Genomic DNA, 22,288 nt, shown 5'->3' with positions numbered 1-22,288 from the left:
CCGTAGGTAACCCCATGTTCACCTGACCTTGCATAGTAAATTAGGGTTAATAATATGTGCTCTGATCAGCTTACGCAATTAGGTAACCCCATGTTCACATGACATTGCACGGTAAATTAGGGTTAATAATATGCGCTCTGATCAGCTTACGCAATTAGGTAACCCCATGTTCACCTGACCTTGCATAGTAAATTAGGATTAATGGGCGCTCGAGGTATGGTATAAGAGAGTGCAAGATTGTCAGTTCAGTTCAATTTCTTGAGCTGTACCGACCAATCCTGCGATCCCTGGAAGTTCTTGAAGAGAACGGACATGCAGAAACTTCTGCAAAAGCGGCGCAGTTGCTGGACACGATGAACCAGTCGCAATTTGTTGTGTGTCTCCATGTGGGCAATGAGCTTTTCTGGCTTACGCTTCCACTGTGCAAGACTCTTCAGTCAGTTGACTGAGATTTGGCAGCTGCATGCAGGCACGTGGAAACTGTCCTTTCAAAAACAAAGGAAATGCATGGAAATGCTGCTACTGCTTTCACGTCTGTTTCAGATGAAGCTCAGCGTTTTGCCAGTGACTTAGGACCGGAGATGACTCGTCCAAGGACGAGAGGTGGCCGGAGTATGCACGCAGACGATCCAGACCTTCTCAACCACTATAGAACTTCACTCTTTATACCTTTCCTGGACCACTTCACTTCCGAGCTGAAACAACGATTTGTGCTTCACCAGAAACTGCCAAATCTATCAAACCTCAGCGTCCTTTCTCCTGCCAAAATTGTTTCTGTCGATCTTAACACATTAAACCTGGTGTCATTGGCTGAATTGTATGGCGATATTCTTCCCGAACCAGACTGTCTGAAGCAAGAGCTATGGCGCATCAAGTGGGAGAATGTTCCGGCATCAGAGAGGCCTACTTGTGCTGTGTCTTCGCTTCAGGCATGCGAGTAGAGATCTAAGTACCATTTTGCTTGCGTGTATAGCAATCTCCATGTTATTTGCTTGCGTGTATAGGAATTCCACATTCCATGGCACCTTTCCATGGCAGATTACCAGACTAGTTATTTGGCAACCCATGCCTGAGACATTACACTTACGCGTGAACATTTTAAAAAGATAATCTGCCTTGGAAACAGTTTGATGTGTTCGGGGAAATTACGTTCCTTGGCGTTGATTGACATTTGCAAAAAAGGGGTAATTAGTGATAAGATAATTTTTTAACATGAAATCTCTGAATAAAATATTTTTGGGGCATGTACTTGACGATGGGGAAAAAGGGTTAAGGTGATTAGCAATTACGAGCGGGGATCCCCCACATGTTCCTAAAAATTGCAAAAAAGATAGTCAAATTGCGTATTTAGGAATGGTTTTTTAGGGAAAGCTGTCAAACACCCAATTTGCAAATACTTCAATGTGTTGTCAATTTAAAATAGTTTAGAAATAAAAAAAATTAACAAGAAATGGCTGAAAAGCGTTTTGGGTGAAATGGGGTGATTGTGTACTGTATAATACACATGTGATGTTTGGACAGTGTTGTCAATTTAAAATAGTTTAACGTTCCCTTCGTTCCCCCTTTTCTGTGGGCAGGGGAGGGGGGGTAAATTTTGGAGGGAAAACCAAAAATACTCAGAATCGAAAATAAACGGGATCTGCCTCAAGGCGAAGGCTCAGAGGCCCTTCCTTCCCCCATTTCTGAGGGCAGGGGAGGGGGGAGGGGTAAATTTTGGAGGGAAAACCAAAAATACTCAGAATCAAAAATAAACGGGATCTGCCTCAAGGGGAAGGCTCAGAGGCCCTTCGTTCCCCCATTTATGAGAGCAGGGGAGGGGGGGGGGTCAATTTTGGAGGGGAGACAAAAATGCTCAGAATCGAAGATAATTACCATTCGTCTTAGTTTTTTTTAACGATGCTCCTTATTTCTAGTTGAAAATGCTTATTTTTTAATTTAATTGCGAATGAAAAGTCAAACTCTAACATAAAGAACAAGATATTTTGGAGGGGGTAGCTCACCTCATATACGGGATAATTTCCATTTGTCTTAGTTTTTAACGATGCTCCTTATTTCTAGTTGAAAATGCTTATTTTTTAATTTAATTGGGAATGAAAAGTCAAAGTCTAACATAAAGAACAAGGTATTTCGGAGGGGGTAGCTAACTTCATATACGGGATAATGTCCATCCGTCTTAGTTTTTAACGATGTTCCTTATTTCTAGTTGAAAATGCATATTTTTTAATTTAATTGGGAATGAAAAGTCAAAGTGCTAGAATGGTTGAAATCCACTAGCTCAGAAGTGGGGTCTCATTCCACCAGCCCTAATTGTTGAAATACACTAGCTCAGAAGTGGGGTCTTAGTCAACCATCCTTAATGGTGACAATTCACTAGCTCAGAATTGGGGTCAAAGTCGACCAGCCAGAATTCCTAGACGTCACTAACTAAATCTTGGTGTATTTGGCCGACATCTTTAATTGTTGTACTCGAAAAGCTCAGGCTTGGGACTCGTAGTCAACCTAACTGATTTGTGGAACGCCAATGGCTCAGATTTGGGGTCCTTGATTACCTGCACCAAGAGTTAATATTCACTATCTCAGAAATGGGGTCGCAGTAAACCAGCCTGAATGATGGAACTCCACTAGCTCAGAATGGAGGTTTTAGTCCACCAGCCTGAATTGTGAAAATCCACTAGCTCAGTATTGGGAGTCTCAGTCCACCAGCCTGAATGGTGGAAATTCACTAGCTCAGAATTGGGTTCTTAGTCCACCAGCCTGAATGGTAGAAATTCACTAGCTCAGAATTGGGGTCACAATCCAACACCCTGAATGATGTAAATTCGCAAGCTCAGAATTGGAGTATTAGTCCACCAGCCTGACTGGTTAAAATCCATTAGCTCAGTATTGGGGTCCCAGTACACCAGCCGGAATGCTGACAATTCACTAGCTCAGAATTGGGGTCTTAGTCCACCAGCCTGAATGGTGGAAATCCACTAGCTCAGTATTTGGAGTCTTAGTCCACCAGCCTGAATGGTGGAAATCCACTAGCTCAGTATTGGGAGTCTCAGTCCACCAACCTGAATGGTGGAAATTCACTAGCTCAGAATTGGTGTCTTAGTCCACCAGCCTGAAAGGTGGAAATCCACTAACTCAGTATTGGGGTCCCAGTCCACAAGCCTGAAAGGTAGAAATTCACTATCTGAGAATTGGGGTTTTAGTCCATCAGCCAGAATGGTGGAAATCCATTAGCTCAGTATTGGAAGTCTCAGTCCACCAGCCTGAATGGTTGAAATTCACTAGCTCAGAATTGGGGTCTTAGTCAGTGTTCAGATTGGAGCGTTGGGGTCCGACTATCTGGGCTTTATTTGTCAAGGCCTGAATGCTAAGCGATGGACATGAGCTCGATTGGGACCCCATTGTGAAAATGGAAAACAAAAATATATTGTTGGTATTTGTGTAGAGCATGGCATGGTTACTGCTAGGGCAACAGTCTAACCGTTGACGGTTTTAGGTATCCGTGAATAAGTTCTAAGGCGAGAGTGGAAGTTGGGACAAATTTTTGGAGGTGCCCACCTCACCTGCCCAGAGTCTCAGGCAAGTGACCCTAAATTTGAAAAAGTGGAAATTGGATCATATTTTCTAAACTGAGCTGAGACAATGAATTGATACTATTGGGAAAGTGATTGGAGACGCTGGGCATCCGTGAACAAGTGCTAAATTGAGAGAGGAATTTGGGACAATATTTGGGGGCGCCCACCACACAGAAACGACACATAGAGACGACACATGCACAGAGCTGATACACACACACACACACAGAGTCAACACACACAGAGAGACGAGACACACACACAGAAATGAAAAAAACACATAGAGACGAAACACACAAAGAGACGTCACACACACACAGATACGAAACACACTTAGAGACGACACACACATAGAGACAACACACACACACAGAGACAACATCCACACAGAGACGACACACACACAGAGACGACACACTCAAAGTGACGACTTACACATAGAGACGACACACACACATAGAGACGACACACATAGAGAGACGACACGCATACAGAGACAACAAACACACAGAGACAACACACACACAGATACTAAACACACAAAGAGAGGACACACGCACAGAGAGGACAAACACACAGAAACGACACACACACACACACAGAGACGACACACACATAGGGACAACACAGACACAGAGATGACAGACACACAGATACGAAACATCCCACAGACGACACACACACAGAGTCCACTCACACACAGAGACGACAAACACACAGACACGAAATCATATAGAGAGACGACACTCACATAGAGATGACAAACACACAGATACAACACACACACAGATACGAAACACCCACAGAAACGACACATTCACAGACACGACACACACACACAGAGTCCACTCACAAACACAGAGGACACATACACAGAGACGACAGACACAAAGAGACGAATCACACACAGAAACGACACATAGAGACGACACATGCACAGACACGATACACACACACAGAGTCAACACACACAGAGAGACGAGACACACACAGAAAAGACAAACACACATAGAGACGACACACACAAAGAGACGTCACACACACACAGATACGAAACACACATAGAGACGACACACACATAGAGACAACACACACACAGAGACAACACCCACAAAGAGACGAAACACACACAGAGACGACACACACACACAGAGACGACACACTCAAAGTGACGACTGACACAAAAAGATGACATACGCACAGAGACGACAAACACACAGAGACGACACACATAGAGAGACGACATGCACACAGGGACGACAAACACACAGAGACAACACACACAGAGAGACGAAACACACAAAGAGACGACACATGCACAGAGAGGACAAACACACAGAAACGACACACACACACAGAGACGACACACACATAGAGACAACACAGACACAGAGATGACATACACACAGATACGAAACAACACAGAGACGACACAGGCACAGAGACGACACACACACACACAGAGTCCACTCACACACAGAGAGGACAAACACACAGAGACGACAGACACCAAGAGACGAATCACACACAGAGGACAAACACACAGAAACGACAAATAGAGACGACACATGCACAGAGACGATACACACACACAGAGTCAATACACACAGAGAGACGAGACACACACACAGAAATGACAAACACACATAGAGACGACACACACAAAGAGACGTCACACACACACAGATATGAAACACACATAGAGACAACACACACATAGAGACAACACACACACAGAGACAACATCCACACAGAGACGACAAACACACACAGAGACGACACAAACACAGAGACGACACACTCAAAGTGACGACTTACACATAGAGACTACACACGCACAGAGACGACAAACACACAGAGATGACACACACACACAGAGAGACGACGAACACACAGAGACAACACACACACAAAGAGACGACACACAACACACAGATACGAAACACACAAAGAGACAACACACTCCCCCAGAGTCCACAACACACCCAGAGACGACACAGCCACAGAGATGACACACACATAGAGACGACGCACGGACATACACTACACACAACCAGAGTCATATTGAGAGATATAAACAAAAAGTTGGGTTGATCTAGGTTCACTTAGAGTGGCGCGCCATCTCTGTGTGTGTGTCTCGTCTCTCTGTGTGTGTTGACTCTGTGTGTGTGTATCGTCTCTGTGCATGTGTCGTCTCTATGTGTCGTTTTTGTGTGTTTGTCCTCTCTGTGTGTGATTCGTCTGTTTGTGTCTGTCATCTCTGTGTGTTTGTCCTCTCTGTGTGTGAGTGGACTCTGTGTGTGTGTTTGACGTCTCTGTGGGTGTTTCGTATCTGTGTGTGTGTGTTGTCTCTGTGTGTGTGTCGTCTCTGTGTGCGTGTCGTCTCTCTATGTGTTGTCGTCTCTGTGTGTGTGTCGTCTCTGTGTCTGTGTTGTCTCTATGTGTGTGTCGTCTCTGTGTGTGTGTGTGTCGTTTCTGTGTGTTTGTCGTCTCTGTGTGTGTGTCCTCTCTGTGTCTGTGTTGTCTCTATGTGTGTGTCGTCTCTGTTTGTGTGTGTGTCGTGTTTGTGCGTTTGTCGTCTCTGTGTGTGTGTCGTCTCTATGTGTAAGTCGTCACTTTGAGTGTGCTGTCTCTGTGTGTGTGTCGTCTCTGTGTGTGTTTCGTCTCTCTGTGTGTGTGTCGTCTCTGTGTGGATATTGTCTCTGTATGTTGTCTGTGTTTGTGTGTGTCGTCCCTATGTTTGTGTCGCATCTGTGCGTGGTCGACGTCTCTTTGTTTGTGTCGTATCTATGTGTGTTTGTCATGTCTGTTTGTGTTTATAGTTTCTTTATATTCGTTTTGTCTGTGTTTTTTCATCTTGTCTTTGCATGTTTCATATCTAATGTTCTTGTAAGTGTTTTTGTCCTCTCTGTGTGTGATTAGTCTATTTGTTTCTGTAGTCTCTGTGTTTTTGTCGTCTCTGTTTGTGTGTGGACTCTGTGTGTGTGTGTCGTCTCTGTGCATGTGTCTTCTCTGTGGTATGTTTCGTATCTGTGTTTCAGTCATCTCTGTGTCTGTGTTGTCTCTATGTGTGTGTCGTCTCTGTGTATGTGTGTCGTTTCTGTGTGTTTGTCCTCTCTGTGCGTGTGTCGTCTCTTTGTGTGTTTCGTATCTGTGTGTCTATTGTCTCTGTGTGCGTGTCGTCTCTCTATGTGTGTCGTCTCTGTGTGTTTGTCGTCTCTATGTGTGTGTGTCGTCTCTATGTGTAAGTCGTCACTTTGAGTGTGTCGTCTCTGTGTCGTCTCTCTGGGGTCCCAATCGAGCTCATGTCCATCGCTTAGCATTCAGGCCTCGACAAATAAAGCCCAGATAGTCGGACCCCAACGCTCAAATCTGAACACTGACTAAGACCCCAATTCTGAGCTAGTGAATTTCAACCATTCAGGCTGGTGGGCTGAGACTTCCAATACTGAGCTAGTGAATTTCAACCATTCGGGCTGGTGGACTAAGACCCCAATTCTGAGATAGTGAATTTCCACCATTCAGGCTGGTGGACTGAGACCCCAATTCTGAGCTAGTGTATTTCCACCATTCAGGCTGCTTGACTAAGACCCCAATACTGAGCTAGTGGATTTCCACCATTCAGGCTGGTGGACTAAGACCCCAATTCTGAGCTAGTGAATTTCCACCATTCAGGCTGGTGGACTGGGACCCCAATTCTGAGCTAGTGGATTTCAACCATTCAGGCTGGTGGACTAAGACCCCACTTCTGAGCTAGTGGATTTCAACCATTCTGGCTGGTGGACTGAGACCCCACTTCTGAGCTAATGGATTTCAACCATTCTGGCACTTTGACTTTTCATTCCCAATTAAATTAAAAAAATAAGTATTTTCAACTAGACATAAGGAGCATCGTTAAAAACTAAGACGAATGGAAATCATCCCGTATATGAAGTTAGCTCCCCCCTCCAAAATATCTTGTTCTTTATGTTAGACTTTGAATTTTCATTCCCAATTAAATTATAAAATAAGCTTTTTCAACTAGAAATAAGGAGCATCGTTAAAAACTAAGACGAATGGAAATTATCCCGTATATGAAGTTAGCTACCCCCTCCGAAATACCTTGTTCTTTATGTTAGACTATGACTTTTCATTCCCAATTAAATTTAAAAAATAAGAATTTTCAACTAGAAATAAGGAGCATCGTTAAAAACTAAGACGGATGGAAATTACACCGTATATGAAGTTAGCTACCCCCTCCTAAATAACTTGTTCTTTATGTTAGAGTTTGACTTTTCATTCCCAATTAAATTAAAAAATAAGCATTTTCAACTAGAAATAAGGAGCATCGTTAAAAAAAACTAAGACGAATGGAAATTATCTTCGATTCTGAGCATTTTTGTTTCCCCTCCAAAATTGACCCCCCCTCCCCTGCCATCAGAAATGGAGGAAGGAGGGGCCTCTGAGCCTTCCCCTTCAGGCAGATCCCATTTATTTTCGATTCTGAGTATTTTTGGTTTTCCCTCAAAAATTGACCCCCTCCCCTCCCCTGCCCTCAGAAATCGGGGAAGGAGGGGCCTCTGAGCCTTGCCCTTGAGGTCGATCCCAATTATTTTCGATTCTGAGCATTTTTGGTTTTCCCTCCAAAATTGACCCCCCTCTCCCCTGCCCTCAGAAATGGGGGAACGAAGGGCCTCTGAGCCTTCCCCTTGAGGTAGATCCCGTTTATGTTCGATTCTGAGTATTTTTGGTTTTCCCTCCAAAATTGTGGCGCCCCCCTCCCCACAGAAATGGGGGAACGAAGGACCTCTGAGCCTTGCCCATGAGGCAGATCCCTTTTATTTTCGATTCTGAGTATTTTTGGTTTGCCCACCAAATTTGACCCCCCCCTCCCCTGCCCTCAGTCTTTGTTTAAGGAGGGTACTCTGAGCCTTCGCCTTTAGGCAGATCCCTTTTTTTTTTGATTATGAGCATTTTTATTTGCCTCTCCAAAATTAACCCCCCCCTCCCCTGTCCTCAGAAATGGTGGAACGAATGGAAAGGTAAACAATTTTAAATTGACAACACAGTCCAAACATCACATGCGTATTATACAGTACACAATCACCCCATCTCCCCCAAAACACTTTTCAGTCATTTCTTGTTAAATTTTTTTATTTCTAAACTATTTTAAATTGACAACACATTGAAGTATTTGCAAATTGGGTGTTTGACAGCTTTCCCTAAAAAACCATTCCTAAATACGCAATTTGACTATCTTTTTTGCAATGTTTAGGAACAGGTGGGGAGTCCCCGCTCGTAATTGCTAATCACCTTAACCCTTTTTCTCCATCGTCAAGTACATGCTCCAAAAATATTTTATTCAGAGATTTCATGATAAAAAATTATCCTATCACTAATTACCCCTTTTTTGCAAATGTCAATCAACGCCAAGGAACGTAATTTCCCCGAACACATCAAACTGTTTCCAAGGCAGATTATCTTTTTAAAATGTTCACGCGTAAGTGTAATGTCTCAGGCATGGGTTGCCAAATAACTAGTCTGGTAATCTGCCTTGGAAAGCTGCCAGGGAACGTAAAGGAAGCAAAATGGTACCTCTTACCCTACTGACACCCCCCCCCCCAAGAGCCCGGGGGAAGGGGTTGCAAGTTATGCTCCGGGTTTTAAATGATTTTTATGGGAGGGGTGGTTCGTATAAGCTTTTGAGGAGCCTCTTTTGATTTGAAAATGTTAGTTCCCTTTTTACAAGTGAAACGTAACCGGGGGCACCCCCCTGGCATCCTTTTCGTAAATGAATCCAACCAAAATTTTGAAATCAGGTTGGCGATCAAAAACGAACAGAAATTAATTAAAAAACTTTCTGAAAAAGAAGTTTTTTCTAAGAAAAGTAAAAGCGATAGATAGATAGATAGATATTGCTACAGAAACATATTTGGGCCATGGCAAAAACAAAACAAAAACAATCAAACAAGCGCTTACGGAAATAATAGAAACATACCTAACAATACCGATACCGTAACATAATAATAACACGGCAATAACGATAGCAATAGCAAAAAAACATAATAAGACACATAATACCTAAATAACACACAATTCTCATACGCAATAATAATAATAATAATAATAATGTTGTTATTATATGATCTGATATGATATATTACAACAATAGAGCCTCAATGGGCCATGGTTAACAAAACTAAATATTAAAGATAATATCAGCAGCAATAAAAGCCTATAATAGTTCAAACTGAAAATATTTATATATAATGATATCAATTGCTGAAAGCTCATCAGTTCATGATTTTATCTCACTGTAATTTGTATTTTTATTTTCAAAGTCGTAATAAATACAAAAGAAAATATTTGTAATATAATTTGTTTTCAGTAAAGCGCCAATGATGCAGTAAGCTTTAGACTTTTACAGTTAGGGGACTAACTTCCACCCTCCCTCCTCATATTCGTTCAAACAATTTCCCTTTAAATAAAGGCTTTTTGGTAGCAAGATCTGCTGTCGTGTTTAATATGCACCTCACTTTCGATTCGAAGCCTGCCTCTGCAAATTAAAAGAGGGGGTGTCATCTTCTTAGGGGATCGGGCTTTTAATATCTGCTCAGAAGCGTATGTTCAAAAACGTTTTCGTCGCTCTAAGTTTTAAACAAACCTGTTCGTTTGAATTAAAAATAACAATACGCAACAGTAACAGTACGTTTGAAAGAACAGTAACAGTAATTTCATCATTACCTGGATTGCATTAACGCAGTGAAACTATCAGATTATTTTTTTGCTTTTCTTCAATTTTTGTTTTATTTTCTATCAAGTTTTATTATAATTATAACTGTTTACTAAAGACTATGATTACTTTTGTTCGATTGCGAGTTATTTCTTAACAGCTTATCAACTAATGCAAAGAAAACTTACTGTGTTCTGTGAAACTTCCTCTTCTTCAGTTGTTGTCACGAAATAAGGGCCTAATAAATCTCCTAGACCTTGTTCATGAGATCTTTTTTTGCAAAATAAGCAGATCCAAGATTTGTCGACCATGTCTTTGTCCTCAGTTAGAAAAACGGTTGGTTTATAGAAGCGCTGCTGGTCTTTTATAACTTTCGCTACTTTCTTCTCCCTGCTTTCTTCTTCTTGATCAAGAAACTTTATTGTCTTGGGTAAGCTTGGGCAGCCAGTGATTTTTATTTTAGGCCCCTTTAATTCTATCTGTTTTTCTGTCTTAGATTTATTAGATGGCGGTATGTTGACTTTTCCACCAAATCGGGGGTCAATGCTCAGGTTTGGTTCACTTTTTACTTCACTGGTCTTTCCCTTTTTCTGTCGGCCTGCAAACTTAAATTATTACTTTTTTGCTTTTTGATTTAGATTAATTTAAAAAAAAACTTTCCAAAAAAGGAGTTATTCAAAACAAAGTAAAGAGCTATATCAAAATTGAATACTAGGAGAAATATAAGTCTATAATAATAAAAAACTTAAAAAACGACCAGGAATTACTATCAAAGAATAAATGAAACCCAAAACAAACAGAAATTAAAATAAGTGATCACATTAATCATAAAGATCACTGGTAAAACTTCAAATGAATACTCACGTCAAGGTAAAAACGAACACAAGTCGCTAAAAGCAGTATTAGTAGTCGTCACGGTCGCAGTCGCAATCGTAGAAGTAGTAGCAAGTGGTCACGGTCAAATTCGCAAATAGTTGCAATCACGCCCTTTTGATGTCCTGTATACACATAGTATCTTGATTTGGTTCAACATCTCCCTCAACATTCACTGAAGTTTCACCTTAATCCCTTAGGCTTTTCGGACACACCCATGATCAAGCATACCCTCCTTACCCAATATTGAATCCTAAATGTTAATATTGGGCAAATTGCATAATTGAAAACCCCTGGGGGGCTGTGGGGGATCATGTAATGACCGGAGGAATAGTTTTTGTACTTATTGACATTTTGTTTAACAAAATGACAATCTCAAAATTTTGACCGGACGCCTTTGGAGGAAGAGCAGCTAAAGAAAGCATGGAAGAGGGCCTGATTTGGACCCAGTGCCAAGCCGGCGCTATGGCACTGGCACATTCGACAGAACGCCGCCAACGAGAGGCCCGGTTGACCGCCACCGAAGTGTCGCAACGCCACCGGCGCGCCGCGCTTGCTCCGCTACCGGCAGAGGTGGCGGCTTTCGGCTGACTTTGAATTAATTTTGTGGCAATTCTTTATTGTATCAACCACAAAGTCAGAGCTTTTCCTTTTCTCGTGTGGTTAAGTATTTTGATTTTCCTGATTAGATATCAAGCAGGACTTGCACTATCCCTGAATTTTCGGGGATTTCCCCGAAAATCTATGTGTCACTCCGAAAAAAATTTGGTTCTCCGAATCTGCGAAAATCACCCAATCACGGTGCCACCCCTAGTGATTTATCACTGTCCCTGCCAAATAATACTTAGTATACCATACTTATTCACTACTCTCTTGTTTGTTAATGCTTGTCACTTCTGTTACTTTGCATAAAACCAGACTACTCCAATCACAATGTACACGGCTCTTCATATGTTGACAAAAGTATTGTCTTTATGAAACTGAATAAAGAAAAACAAATTTTTTTTAACTGAAAGTAAGGAGCAACACTAAAACTTAAAACAAACAACAATTATTCCATATATGAAAGGGACTGTCCCCTCCTCAACGCCTCGCTCTTTACGCTAAAGTTTTTTATTGTTTTAAAAAGTAGAGTGGTGAAAAAGAGTCAAACTTTAGTGTAAAGAGTGAGGCGTTGAAGAGGGAATAGCCTCCTTCATATATGGAATAATTGCTGTTCGTTTTAAGTTTTAATGTCGCTCCTTACTTTCAGTAGAAAAAAACTTTTTTTAATTTAATTTCTGAACGTTTGTCAAACTAATGCAGGTTCGATTTTGGCTCACAATCCATGAAAAATTAAAACACAATTTGCATATTAATTTTGGCAGATTTATTCCGGATATGAAGGGTCGCCCCCTCCTCAATACCTTGCTCTTTACGCAAAAGCTATTAGCACTTTTAGAAAGGCTTCCTATTCTAATTGAACAGTTCATGTGTTTCAATTTTAGTAAGCAGTCAAATTTTAGCGTAAAGAATTGGGTATTGAGGAGGGGGCAACCCTTTATATATGGCATAATTTCTGTTCGATTTTTAAATAATGCCGGTAAATCTGGCTTACCCTCTATGGAATATACCACTACCGCTCACGGAAAACTCCTTCGTAGACATTTCATTCAACATAAAGTGCACCCCTCCCCCGTCAAATGCCCTCCAGACAGTTCCTTCCTCGCTGAGATTCCCCCCTCTCTGTAAAATCGCTTGGGGTTGATTCACCTGTAAAATTCTCCTTAGCATTTTTTCATTGGAATAAGATTTTAATCTATAATCGGTTTCTCGATCACTCAATAAATGCCCCCTTCGGTGGAAATTATTTCCCAGGAAACAAAACTCGCGGAAAAAGCCCCCGCATAATTCCCCCGGAACATCTCCATATAAAAGATTTGGCAAAGCAAATGTAAGACAATTAAAAAGAATTTCGCATAGTAATTCTGTCAAAACTTCCTAGTGTAACATTTCCCCTAGAATATTCACTCATCCAAAACTTCCCTCCCAATGCAATGGGCATGTTCACAGCTTGCAGCCCTTCCCCCTGGGACTGTGGAGGGTCATTTTAAACATAAAAACATAGTTATTAGAATATTTCGACTGTACTGAACAAAATGACTATCTCAAAATTTCAATCCGGTGACTTTGGGGTAAAACCTGAGCGTGGGACTAGAACGAAAAGGGCACTAGAACTATTGATTTCCATTCGAATGAGCCCTCTCGCGATATTTTGTGACCACTGGGTAGATACGATCACTCCTGGATCGCCCCTGGGAATAAAAAAAACAAACAAACAAGCACACAGCCGTGATCTTCCGTCTGGCAGAAAAAAAAAATAAAAGATTCCATATTTTTGCATATAGGAGCTTTAAATCCTAACAGTGGGGTTATCTGATACGCTGAATATAGTGATGTCATTTCCGTTAATATTCTAGGATCTTACGGGGTATTTTCCCCCTTTTTCAATAATAAAGCAAGTTTTCTCAGTCTCGCAAGTTTTGATGGGCAGAGCTAAACTTAGGAAATTTTTATATTTGAAATGAGCATAAAAATCTAATTCTTTTTACGTATCTATTGGGATCAAAATTGGTATACGTTTTTTAGAGTTTCGGTTACTATTGAGTCGGGTCGTTCCATACCTACAGTTTGTTACGACGAACTGTTTGATGAGATTAAACCATTTTGAATACACCTTCCCAAGTTCATCAAGATGCTTCCATTATTCGTAGTGAAGAATTCTATTATTAAGTTGAACAGAACGCATACCCTCTGCAGGTTCAGTTGGATTTTGAAATTGATAGCCAACAAATTATTGCGACAGCTGAATCGTAAGTTCGTAGAATGTTTTTCTTTTGCAATTTTTATATACATTTTCTTAATGTTTAATACACAATTATTGAACGCCTTATATATTAATGAAAATACAATCTTCTTTCTGAAATATTTTTACCCCCCTCCCCCTCCAAAATACCTTATATTAAGACAAAATTTAGCAATAGACTATGTACAAGGTTGGGGAATTGAAGATTGAAACGGAAGTGACCCCAAAAATATGATTTATAAAAAAAATGTATGTTATTGCTTATAGGGGGGGGGATATGGGGCTATCATTTTTAAATGATTATACTTTTTTTTTTATTGAAAGCAGGGATGCCAAAAAGCTAATTATTTTTTCATTTAAAGAGGAGACGGAAAGAAATGGGAATAGGGGGCTATCATTTTTAAGTGATAATACCTTTTTTTTATTGAAAGCAGGGATGCCAAAAGGATAATTATTTCTTTCATTTAAAGTGGAGACAGAAGAAAATGATATCAAATTCCCTGGGAAACCATAAAAATATTTTTATAGACCCAGGGCCCCCTTTGGGACTTTTTCATTGTCTTGGATATTTTTTGATTTCTTATAGGCTACTGGCCTAATTTGGCTTTTGTATGTGCTCTCTTTTAATTAGATTCCTTGGATCTTATTTAATGCCACGGCGAATCTATTATCTATTATTTCACTTCTTATACAAGGGTTCTGAAACGCCTCAGCCATTTCGTTTCTACCAGATTTCTACTGCTCTTGATGAATAACGAAGAAGACCAGTGTCCAGCCAGCGACTTGCGAAGTTTTTAACTCATAAATAGGCCCGAATCTTTTGTAAATTAAAGCTGGGATTTGAGAAAGACTGATGAAAACATTAATGTTTGCGACCATCATTGATCGCGCCGCCGCATCGCCGCGAACAATCATCGGCGGCGCGCTATTTTTGGCCCCGCCGGTCTTCCCTTATCGGCGCGGCGCCGGGGTCTAGCCTGGTTGCCCTCTAATCGCTTTTGACTCTTACAAAGCACACTATAACTTTCAATTTACAACCGAATGAGCCCCCTCCAAAGTTTCTACGACCATCCCTTCCATATGAAGTGACTCTGGGGGAAACAAGTAAATAATAAATAAATGTTCATTATGGATCTTTACTACTGCAACGCTAAAGTGTTGCCTCTGAAACAAAAATCGCTATACTCACAACATTTTGAATTTATACTTCTTTTAGCTTGTGTCATCACTAGTCCCAAAGGTAAAGCTAGGCTCATTGTTGCTATTTTCGTAATTAATATATATATATATATATATATATATATATATATATATATATATATATATATATATATATATATATATATATATATATATATATATATATATATATATATACTACTACTACTACTGCTACTATTACTACTAACAACAACTCACCGCAGCACCAAGCCGCCTGAGGCCAACACAGCTATGCACGCTCCTCCTCCACCCCAATATATTCAAAGCCTCCCTTTTTACAACCGCCCACGAAATTCCCATTTCCTTTCAGCATTTTTTTGCGTTGTTGTTGGTGCTACGACAAATAAAAAGTGCACTGCTATGCTCGAAATACAGATTGATTTCAGTAAAGTGCAAATGACGCTCTTGCCTTTAGAAGGCTTAGAGGGGGGTGTTAACCCATGTTTATGGTAATTTCTGGTGGTATGAAGTTCAAACTGATTAGAAACTTTAATTTGTTTTGATTGATTCAAACTTTAATTTGTTTTCGTTTTGGGTCTCATTTATTCATTGATAGTAATTTCTGTTTGTTTAGGTTTGAATTATTATATGACTATTTATATTTTTTTAACTTTCCGTTTGATTTTTTTTTCTTTTTAATGTAATAGAAATATTTTTTTTAACTGTTTTCACGAGATAATTAAGATTTTAGATAACTATCTAAATTTTGGACAAAATTAGAATAATCAGTCAAAACTTTTGAATAGCAATAATTTTGTATAACAGGATTTAATGATGTTCTACTGTAGAAATTTTGGTGGATGGGGAGGAAAATACTCAAATGGACTGAAAATCTGCATAATTTTTGGCCTTTTATAAGGTTGAAGCCATTTTGACCCCCTATTCTGTTACAACCTTCGATATAGACGAAAATCAATCCACCATTATTTTATTATAATAATCTTATTCTATTATATTTTATTGTAACTGCTTGTTTGTTTAAATGAATACATTTATTCAAAGGTCATTTATTCAAAAATAATAATAATAAGATACCTCTATTGAAAAGTGTTACTGTTAGCTTTTAATCTCAAACACCAAGCCGTTCTCGAAACGTTAGAGATGTGCTATTTCGATGACCTGAATAAACAGTGTCGTTGGATCTGCCTCTGTAGCCTCTCCTAAATGAAAATTGAGTTCCAATTAACCACTCCCCCTCAAGACTCCCTAAAAGTCTTCTCTGAATGCACATGCAAACAAACAAGTCATTTTCAAGAAAGCCCTATGTGTAAATTGTGTGTAGGACGCTCTTTTTACCTTAATTTTATACAAAAATTGTTTAGCCTCTTTACCTTCAACCCAAAACCAAATTTTAATATACCATTCCTCACACTTCCCTCTTTATGTCCAATAATACCTAAAAATTTCAACTCCATTCGCAAAGCCACTCCCAAAATATTGCAATCAGGTTATTCTGATGACCTGGGTATACATAGTGTCAACTGCACCACCCCTAAAGTCAAAATTTAAAATCAACTTGACCTCACGTCCTCTCCTCCTCTGTTACTCCCTCAAAGTTTCAACTTGATTCCTTTAGCTTTTCCAAGATGGGCTGTCATAAACAATTATGACAAACCAAAATGGTTTGCTAAATTAGGGAAGGGTTGACAATCCCCCCCCCCCCCTAGATGGGTTCTCATAAAAAAATTATGAAAATTAAGGCGCAAATAATGTCTTTTGACTGACTCAGGTACGCAAACAGAAAGTAATTTCAGTATGTTCTTAACTGACGTTGATTTTAATGGTTAATAAAATGCATGCGTGTAGTGTTTTTTTTTCTTTTTTGGGTCTTCTGCTTATGAATTGAAATTTTTGGTCTTCTATTTAACTGAATGAAATGAGAAATAAGAACTTCTCTGTCCTACTACAATTTACTTAAAAAAGTTAGTTTCTTGTTCAATATAAAACATTTTTTCCTTTCTTTTTCTGGGCACTGAGAGTAGTATCGTATTAATTACCATGACGAATACATGGAATTACACAAGAACCCTACAAGAAGTTCCTCAAAAGTGTATACAATATGAACGATACATTGGAATTGCGCAAGAAAAAGCCATGCCTGAGACACTACACTCACGCGTGAACATTTTAAAAAGATAATCTGCATTGGAAACAGTTTGATGTGTTCGGGGAAATTACGTTCCTTGGTGTTGATTGACATTTGTAAAAAAGGGGTAATTAGTGATAGGATAATTTTTAACATGAAATCTCCGAATAAAATATTTTTGGAGCATGTACTTGACGATGAAGAAAAAGGGTTAAGGGGATTAGCAATTACGAGCGGGGATTCCCCACCTGTTCCTAAACATTGCAAAAAAGATAGTAGTATGATTTGCGAATTTGATCCTATTAAGGTGGAGAAAAAACGAAAAGGGTTTAGCATTTGCAAATACTTCAATGTGTTGTCAATTTAAAAACCAAAGATACTCAGAATCGAAAGTAAATGGGATCTGCCTCAAGGGCAAGGCTCAGAGGCCCCTCCTTCCCACATTTCTGAGGGCAGGGGAGGAGGGGGTAAATTTTGGAGGGAAAACCAAAAATACTCAGAATCGAAAATAAATGGGATCTGCCTCAAGGGCAAGGCTCAGAGGTCCCCTCCTTTTCTTAGTCTCTCATAGGTGTGTGTTGTATGAAACCTACAATTTGAGGTGGATAGTTCGCTATTTCTAGCTTTTATGAGCTAGACTTCATATCCTATTGTCGGGGTGTGTTGTCTGAAACGTATAGTTTGGAATTCTATTTGGTCTTTTCAGAGCTAGGTTTTTTAGTCTCTCGTAGGTGTGTGTTGTCTGAAACCTACAATGTGGGGTGGGTGGTTTGCTATTTCTAGATTTTATGAGCTAGGGTTCATAGCCTTTTGTAGGTGTGTGTTGTCTGAAACCTATAGTTTGGGATGCTATTTGGGCTTTTCAGAGCTAGGTTTCTTAGTCTCTCATAGGTGTGTGTTGTCTGAAACCTACAATTTGGGGTGGGTAGTTTGCTATTTCTAGCTTTTATGAGCTAGGCCTCATATCCTTTTGTTGGTGTGTTTTATCTGAAACCTATTGTTTGGGATGCTATTTGGGCTTTTCAGAGCTAGGTTTTTTAGTCTCTCATAGGTGTTTGTTGTCTGAAACCTACAATTTGGGGTGGGTAGTTTGCTATTTCTAGCTTTTATCAGCTAGGTTTCATAGCCTTTTGTAGGTGTGTGTTGTCTGAAACCTTTAGTTTGGGATGCTATTTGGGCTTATCAGAGCTAGGTTTCTTAGTCTCTCATAGGTGTGTGCTGTCTGAAACCTACAATTAGGGGTGGGTAGTTTGCTATTTCAGGCTATTATGAGCTAGGGTTCATATCCTTTTGCACGTGTGTGTTGTCTGAAACCTATAGTTTGGGATGCTATTTGGGCTTTTCAGAGCTAGGTTTCTTAGTTTCTCATAGGTGTGTGTTATCTGAAACCTACAATTTGGGGTGGGTGGTTTGCTATTTCTGGCTTTTCAGAGCTAGGTTTCTTAGTCTCTCATAGGTGTGTGTTGTATAAAAGCTACAATTTGGGGTGGTTAGTTTGCTATTTCATGCTTTTATGCGCTAGGTTTCATAGCCTTTTATAGGTGTGTGTTGTCTAAAACCTACAATTTGGGGTGGGTAGTTTGCAATTTCTAGCTTTTATGAACTATGTTTCATAGCCTTTTGTAGGTGTGTGTTGTCTGAAACCTATAGTTTGGGATGCTATTTGGGCTTTTCAGAGCTAGGTTTCTTAGTCTCTCATAGGTGTGTGTTGGCTGAAACCTACCATTTGGGGTGTGTAGTTTGCTATTTCTAGCTTTTATGAGCTAGGTTTCATAGCCTTTTGTAGGTGTGTGTTGTCTGAAACCTATAGTTTGGGATGCTATTTGGGCTTTTCAGAGCTAGGTTTCTTAGTCTCTCATAGGTGTGTGTTGTCTTAAACCTACACTTCGGGGTGGGTAGTTTGCTATTTCTAGCTTTTATGAGCTAGGTTTCATAGCCTTTTGTAGGTGTGTGTTGTCTGAAACCTATAGTTTGGGATACTATTTGGGCTTTTCAGAGCTAGGTTTCTTAGTCTCCCAGAGGTGTTCGTTGTATAAATCCGACTAGTTGGGGTGGATAGTGGGCTATTTTCTGCTTTTGTGAGCGAGGTCTCAATACCTTTGTAAGCTATTTATTGTCTGAAACCATTTCTCAGAGATGCTCCTTGGTATGTTAAAAGCGAAGTTTAAAAGTCTCTCATAGGTGTGTGTTGTCTAAAAGCTACAATTTGCAAAGTAAAGTCAATACAATACAATACAATGCAAAGTCGACATAGCTTTATTTCATTTTTTAACGTTAATTTAGACGAGGTTACGTGCGCGCACGTAACCTCGATAGGCACTAACAGATAGGGTGGGTGGTTTGCTATTTCTGGCTTTTCAGAGCTAGGTTTCTTAGTCTCTCATAGGTGTGTGTTGTATAAAAGCTACAATTTGGGGTGGGTAGTTTGCTATTTCAAGCTTTTATGCGCTAGGTTTCATAGCCTTTTATATGTGTGTGTTGTCTGAAACCTACAATTTGGGGTGGGTAGTTTGCAATTTATAGCTTTTATGATATTTCTAAAGTTAATTAAGATGAAGAAATGTCGGAGTGTAGGTTTGACATCACCAGGCAAGTAGGAGGGAAATTTTTTGTTGGTGGGGGGCTTAAAACGGCAAAAATGGGTAAACTACATGAGTTTATAAGACGGTTCGTGAAAATCCCAAGGTTTTTTCTGATTTTTTTGACAATACCCATACTCCTATTGATGAGGACTGATGAGGATATTTTTTTCATTAAAACACACTATTTTTTTTAACAATTTTTTTTTTTTTACTTCGAAATTATTCAACTTTTATTTAGAGTTATAGTTTAGTTTAGTTTTAGTTAAGAGTTTAGAGTTTTACCTTAGAGTCTTAGATTAGAGTTTTTGTTAGAGTTCTAGTTTAGTTTAGTTTTAGTTAAGAGTTTGATGTTTTACCTTTGAGTTTCATTTAGAGTTCTAGTTTAGTTTAGTTTTAGTTAAGAGTTTCGAGTTTTAGCTTAGAGATATATCTAAGTGATCTTTCGAAAAATCTAGTTTAGTTTAGTTTTCATTAAGAGTTTAGAGTTTTACCCTAGTTTCACAGCCCAGTGGGACATTTATATTTCTAGTTTATTTATGTTTTATTTAAGAATTCAGAGTGTTAGATTATTGTCACTGATTATATTTTCATTTATAGTCCTAGTTTAGTTTAGTAATAGTTAAGAATTTAGAGTTTTTAACTTAGAGTCTTAGCTTAGAGTTTTTGTTGAAGTTCTAGTTTAGTTTAGTTTTAGTTAAGAGTTTAAAGTTTTAGCTTAGAGTCTTAGCTTAGAGTTTTTGTTAGAGTTGAAGTTTAGTTATGATACTTCTAAAGTCAATTAAGATGAAGAAATGTCGGAGTGTAGGTTTGACATCACCAGGCACGTGCAAGGGAAAATATTTGATGGTGGGGGGCTTAAAAAGGCAAAAATGGGTGAACTACATGAGTTTATAAGACGATTCGAGAAAATCTCAAGTTTTTTTCTGATTTTTTAGACCATACCCATACTCCTATTGATGAGTACTGATGGATCTAATTAAATATTTTTTTCACGAAAAAAAACTATTTTTTTAACAAATTTTTTTTTTGGACTTCGAAATTATTAAACTTTTTGTTATAGTTCTAGTTTAGTTTAGTTTTAGTTAAGAGATTAGAGTTTTACGTTATAATCTTAGCTTAGAATTTTTTTTGGAGTTCTATTTTAGATTAGTTTTATTTAAGAGTTTTATGTTTTACTGTTGAGTTTCAGTTAGAGTTCTAGTTTAGTTTAGTTTAGTTTTAGTTAAGAGTTTGGTGTTTTACCTTAGAGTCTTAGCTTAGAGTTCTAGTTAGAGTTCTAGTTTAGTTTAGTTTTAGTTAAGAGTTTAGAGTTTTAGCTTAGAGTCTTAGCTTAGAGTTTCTGTTAGAGTTCTAGTTTAGTTTAGTTTTAGTTAAGAGTTTAGAGTTATTTTTTTCATGAAAACAAGCTATTTTTTTAACAAATTTTTTTTTTGGACTTCGAAATTATTCAACTTTTTGTTAGAGTTCTAGTTTAGTTTAGTTTTAGTTAAGAGTTTAGAGTTTTACCTTAAAGTCTTATCTTAGAGTGTTAGTTAGAGCTCTAGTTTAGTTTAGTTATATTTAAGAGTTTAGATTTTCAGCTTAGAGTCTTAGATTAGAGTTTTTGTTAGAGTACTAGTTTAGTTTAGCTTTAGTTACGATATTGATGTTTTACTGTTGAGTTTCAGTTGGAGTTCTAGTTTAGTTTAGTTTTAGTTAAGACTTTGGTGTTTTACCTTAGAGTCTTAGCTTAGAGTTTTAGTTAGAGTTCTAGTTTAGTTTAGTTTTAGTTAAGAGTTTAGAGTTTTAGCTTAGAGTCTTAGCTTAGAGTTTTTGTTAGAGTTCTAGTTTAGTTTTAGTTAAGAGTTTAGAGTTTTAGCTTAGAGTTTTAACTTAGAGTTTTTGTTAGAGTTCTAGTTTAGTTTAGTTAAGAGTTTAGAATTTTTAGCTTAGAGTCTTATCTTAGAGTTTTAGTTGAAGTTCTAGTTTAGTTTAGTTTTAGTTAAGAGTTTAAAGTTTTAGCTTAGAGTCTTAGCTTAGAGTTTTTGTTAGAGTTGAAGTTTAGTTATGATATTTCTAAAGTCAATTAAGATGAAGAAATGTCGGAGTTTAGGTTTGACATCACCCAGCACTTGCGAGGGAAATTGTCGTTGGTGGGGGGCTTAAAAAGGCAAAAAATTGGTGAACTACATGAGTTTATAAGACTGTTCGTGATAATCCCGAGGTTTTTTCTGATTTTTTTGGACAATACCCATACTCCTATTGATGAGGACTGATGGTTCTAATTAAATATTTTTTTCATGAAAATAAACTATTTTTTTTTAGTTAGAGTTCTAGTTTAGTTTAGTTTTAGATAAGACTTTAGAGTTTTAGCTTAGAGTCTTAGCTTAGAGTTTTTGTTGAATTTTTAGTTTAGTTTAG

The 22,288-nt window shown here is 38.7% G+C and overlaps 1 protein-coding gene across 5 annotated transcripts in view; it reads right to left on the bottom strand.

Annotated features, from left to right (window-relative positions):
* The window catches only part of LOC148947329 (uncharacterized), a 58,617-nt gene that overhangs the window by 16,048 nt on the left and 20,281 nt on the right, over window positions 1–22,288 (bottom strand). For all 5 annotated transcript variants that reach the window (XM_089097017.1, XM_089097016.1, XM_089097019.1 and 2 more), the window contains exon 3: window positions 10,470–10,879. In XM_089097017.1, coding sequence (XP_088953143.1) covers window positions 10,470–10,879 — 410 coding nt within the window. The remainder of the gene's footprint in view (window positions 1–10,469; window positions 10,880–22,288) is intronic.

Source organism: Artemia sp. Qi Xiang Cuo, chromosome 11, assembly GCF_049724085.1.
Source record: "Artemia sp. Qi Xiang Cuo chromosome 11, ASM4972408v1, whole genome shotgun sequence".
In the NCBI taxonomy this organism is placed as follows: Eukaryota; Metazoa; Arthropoda; class Branchiopoda; order Anostraca; family Artemiidae; genus Artemia; species Artemia sp. Qi Xiang Cuo.
The sequence above is the reverse complement of the archived record's forward strand: the minus strand, read 5'-3'. Positions and strand labels throughout refer to the sequence as shown.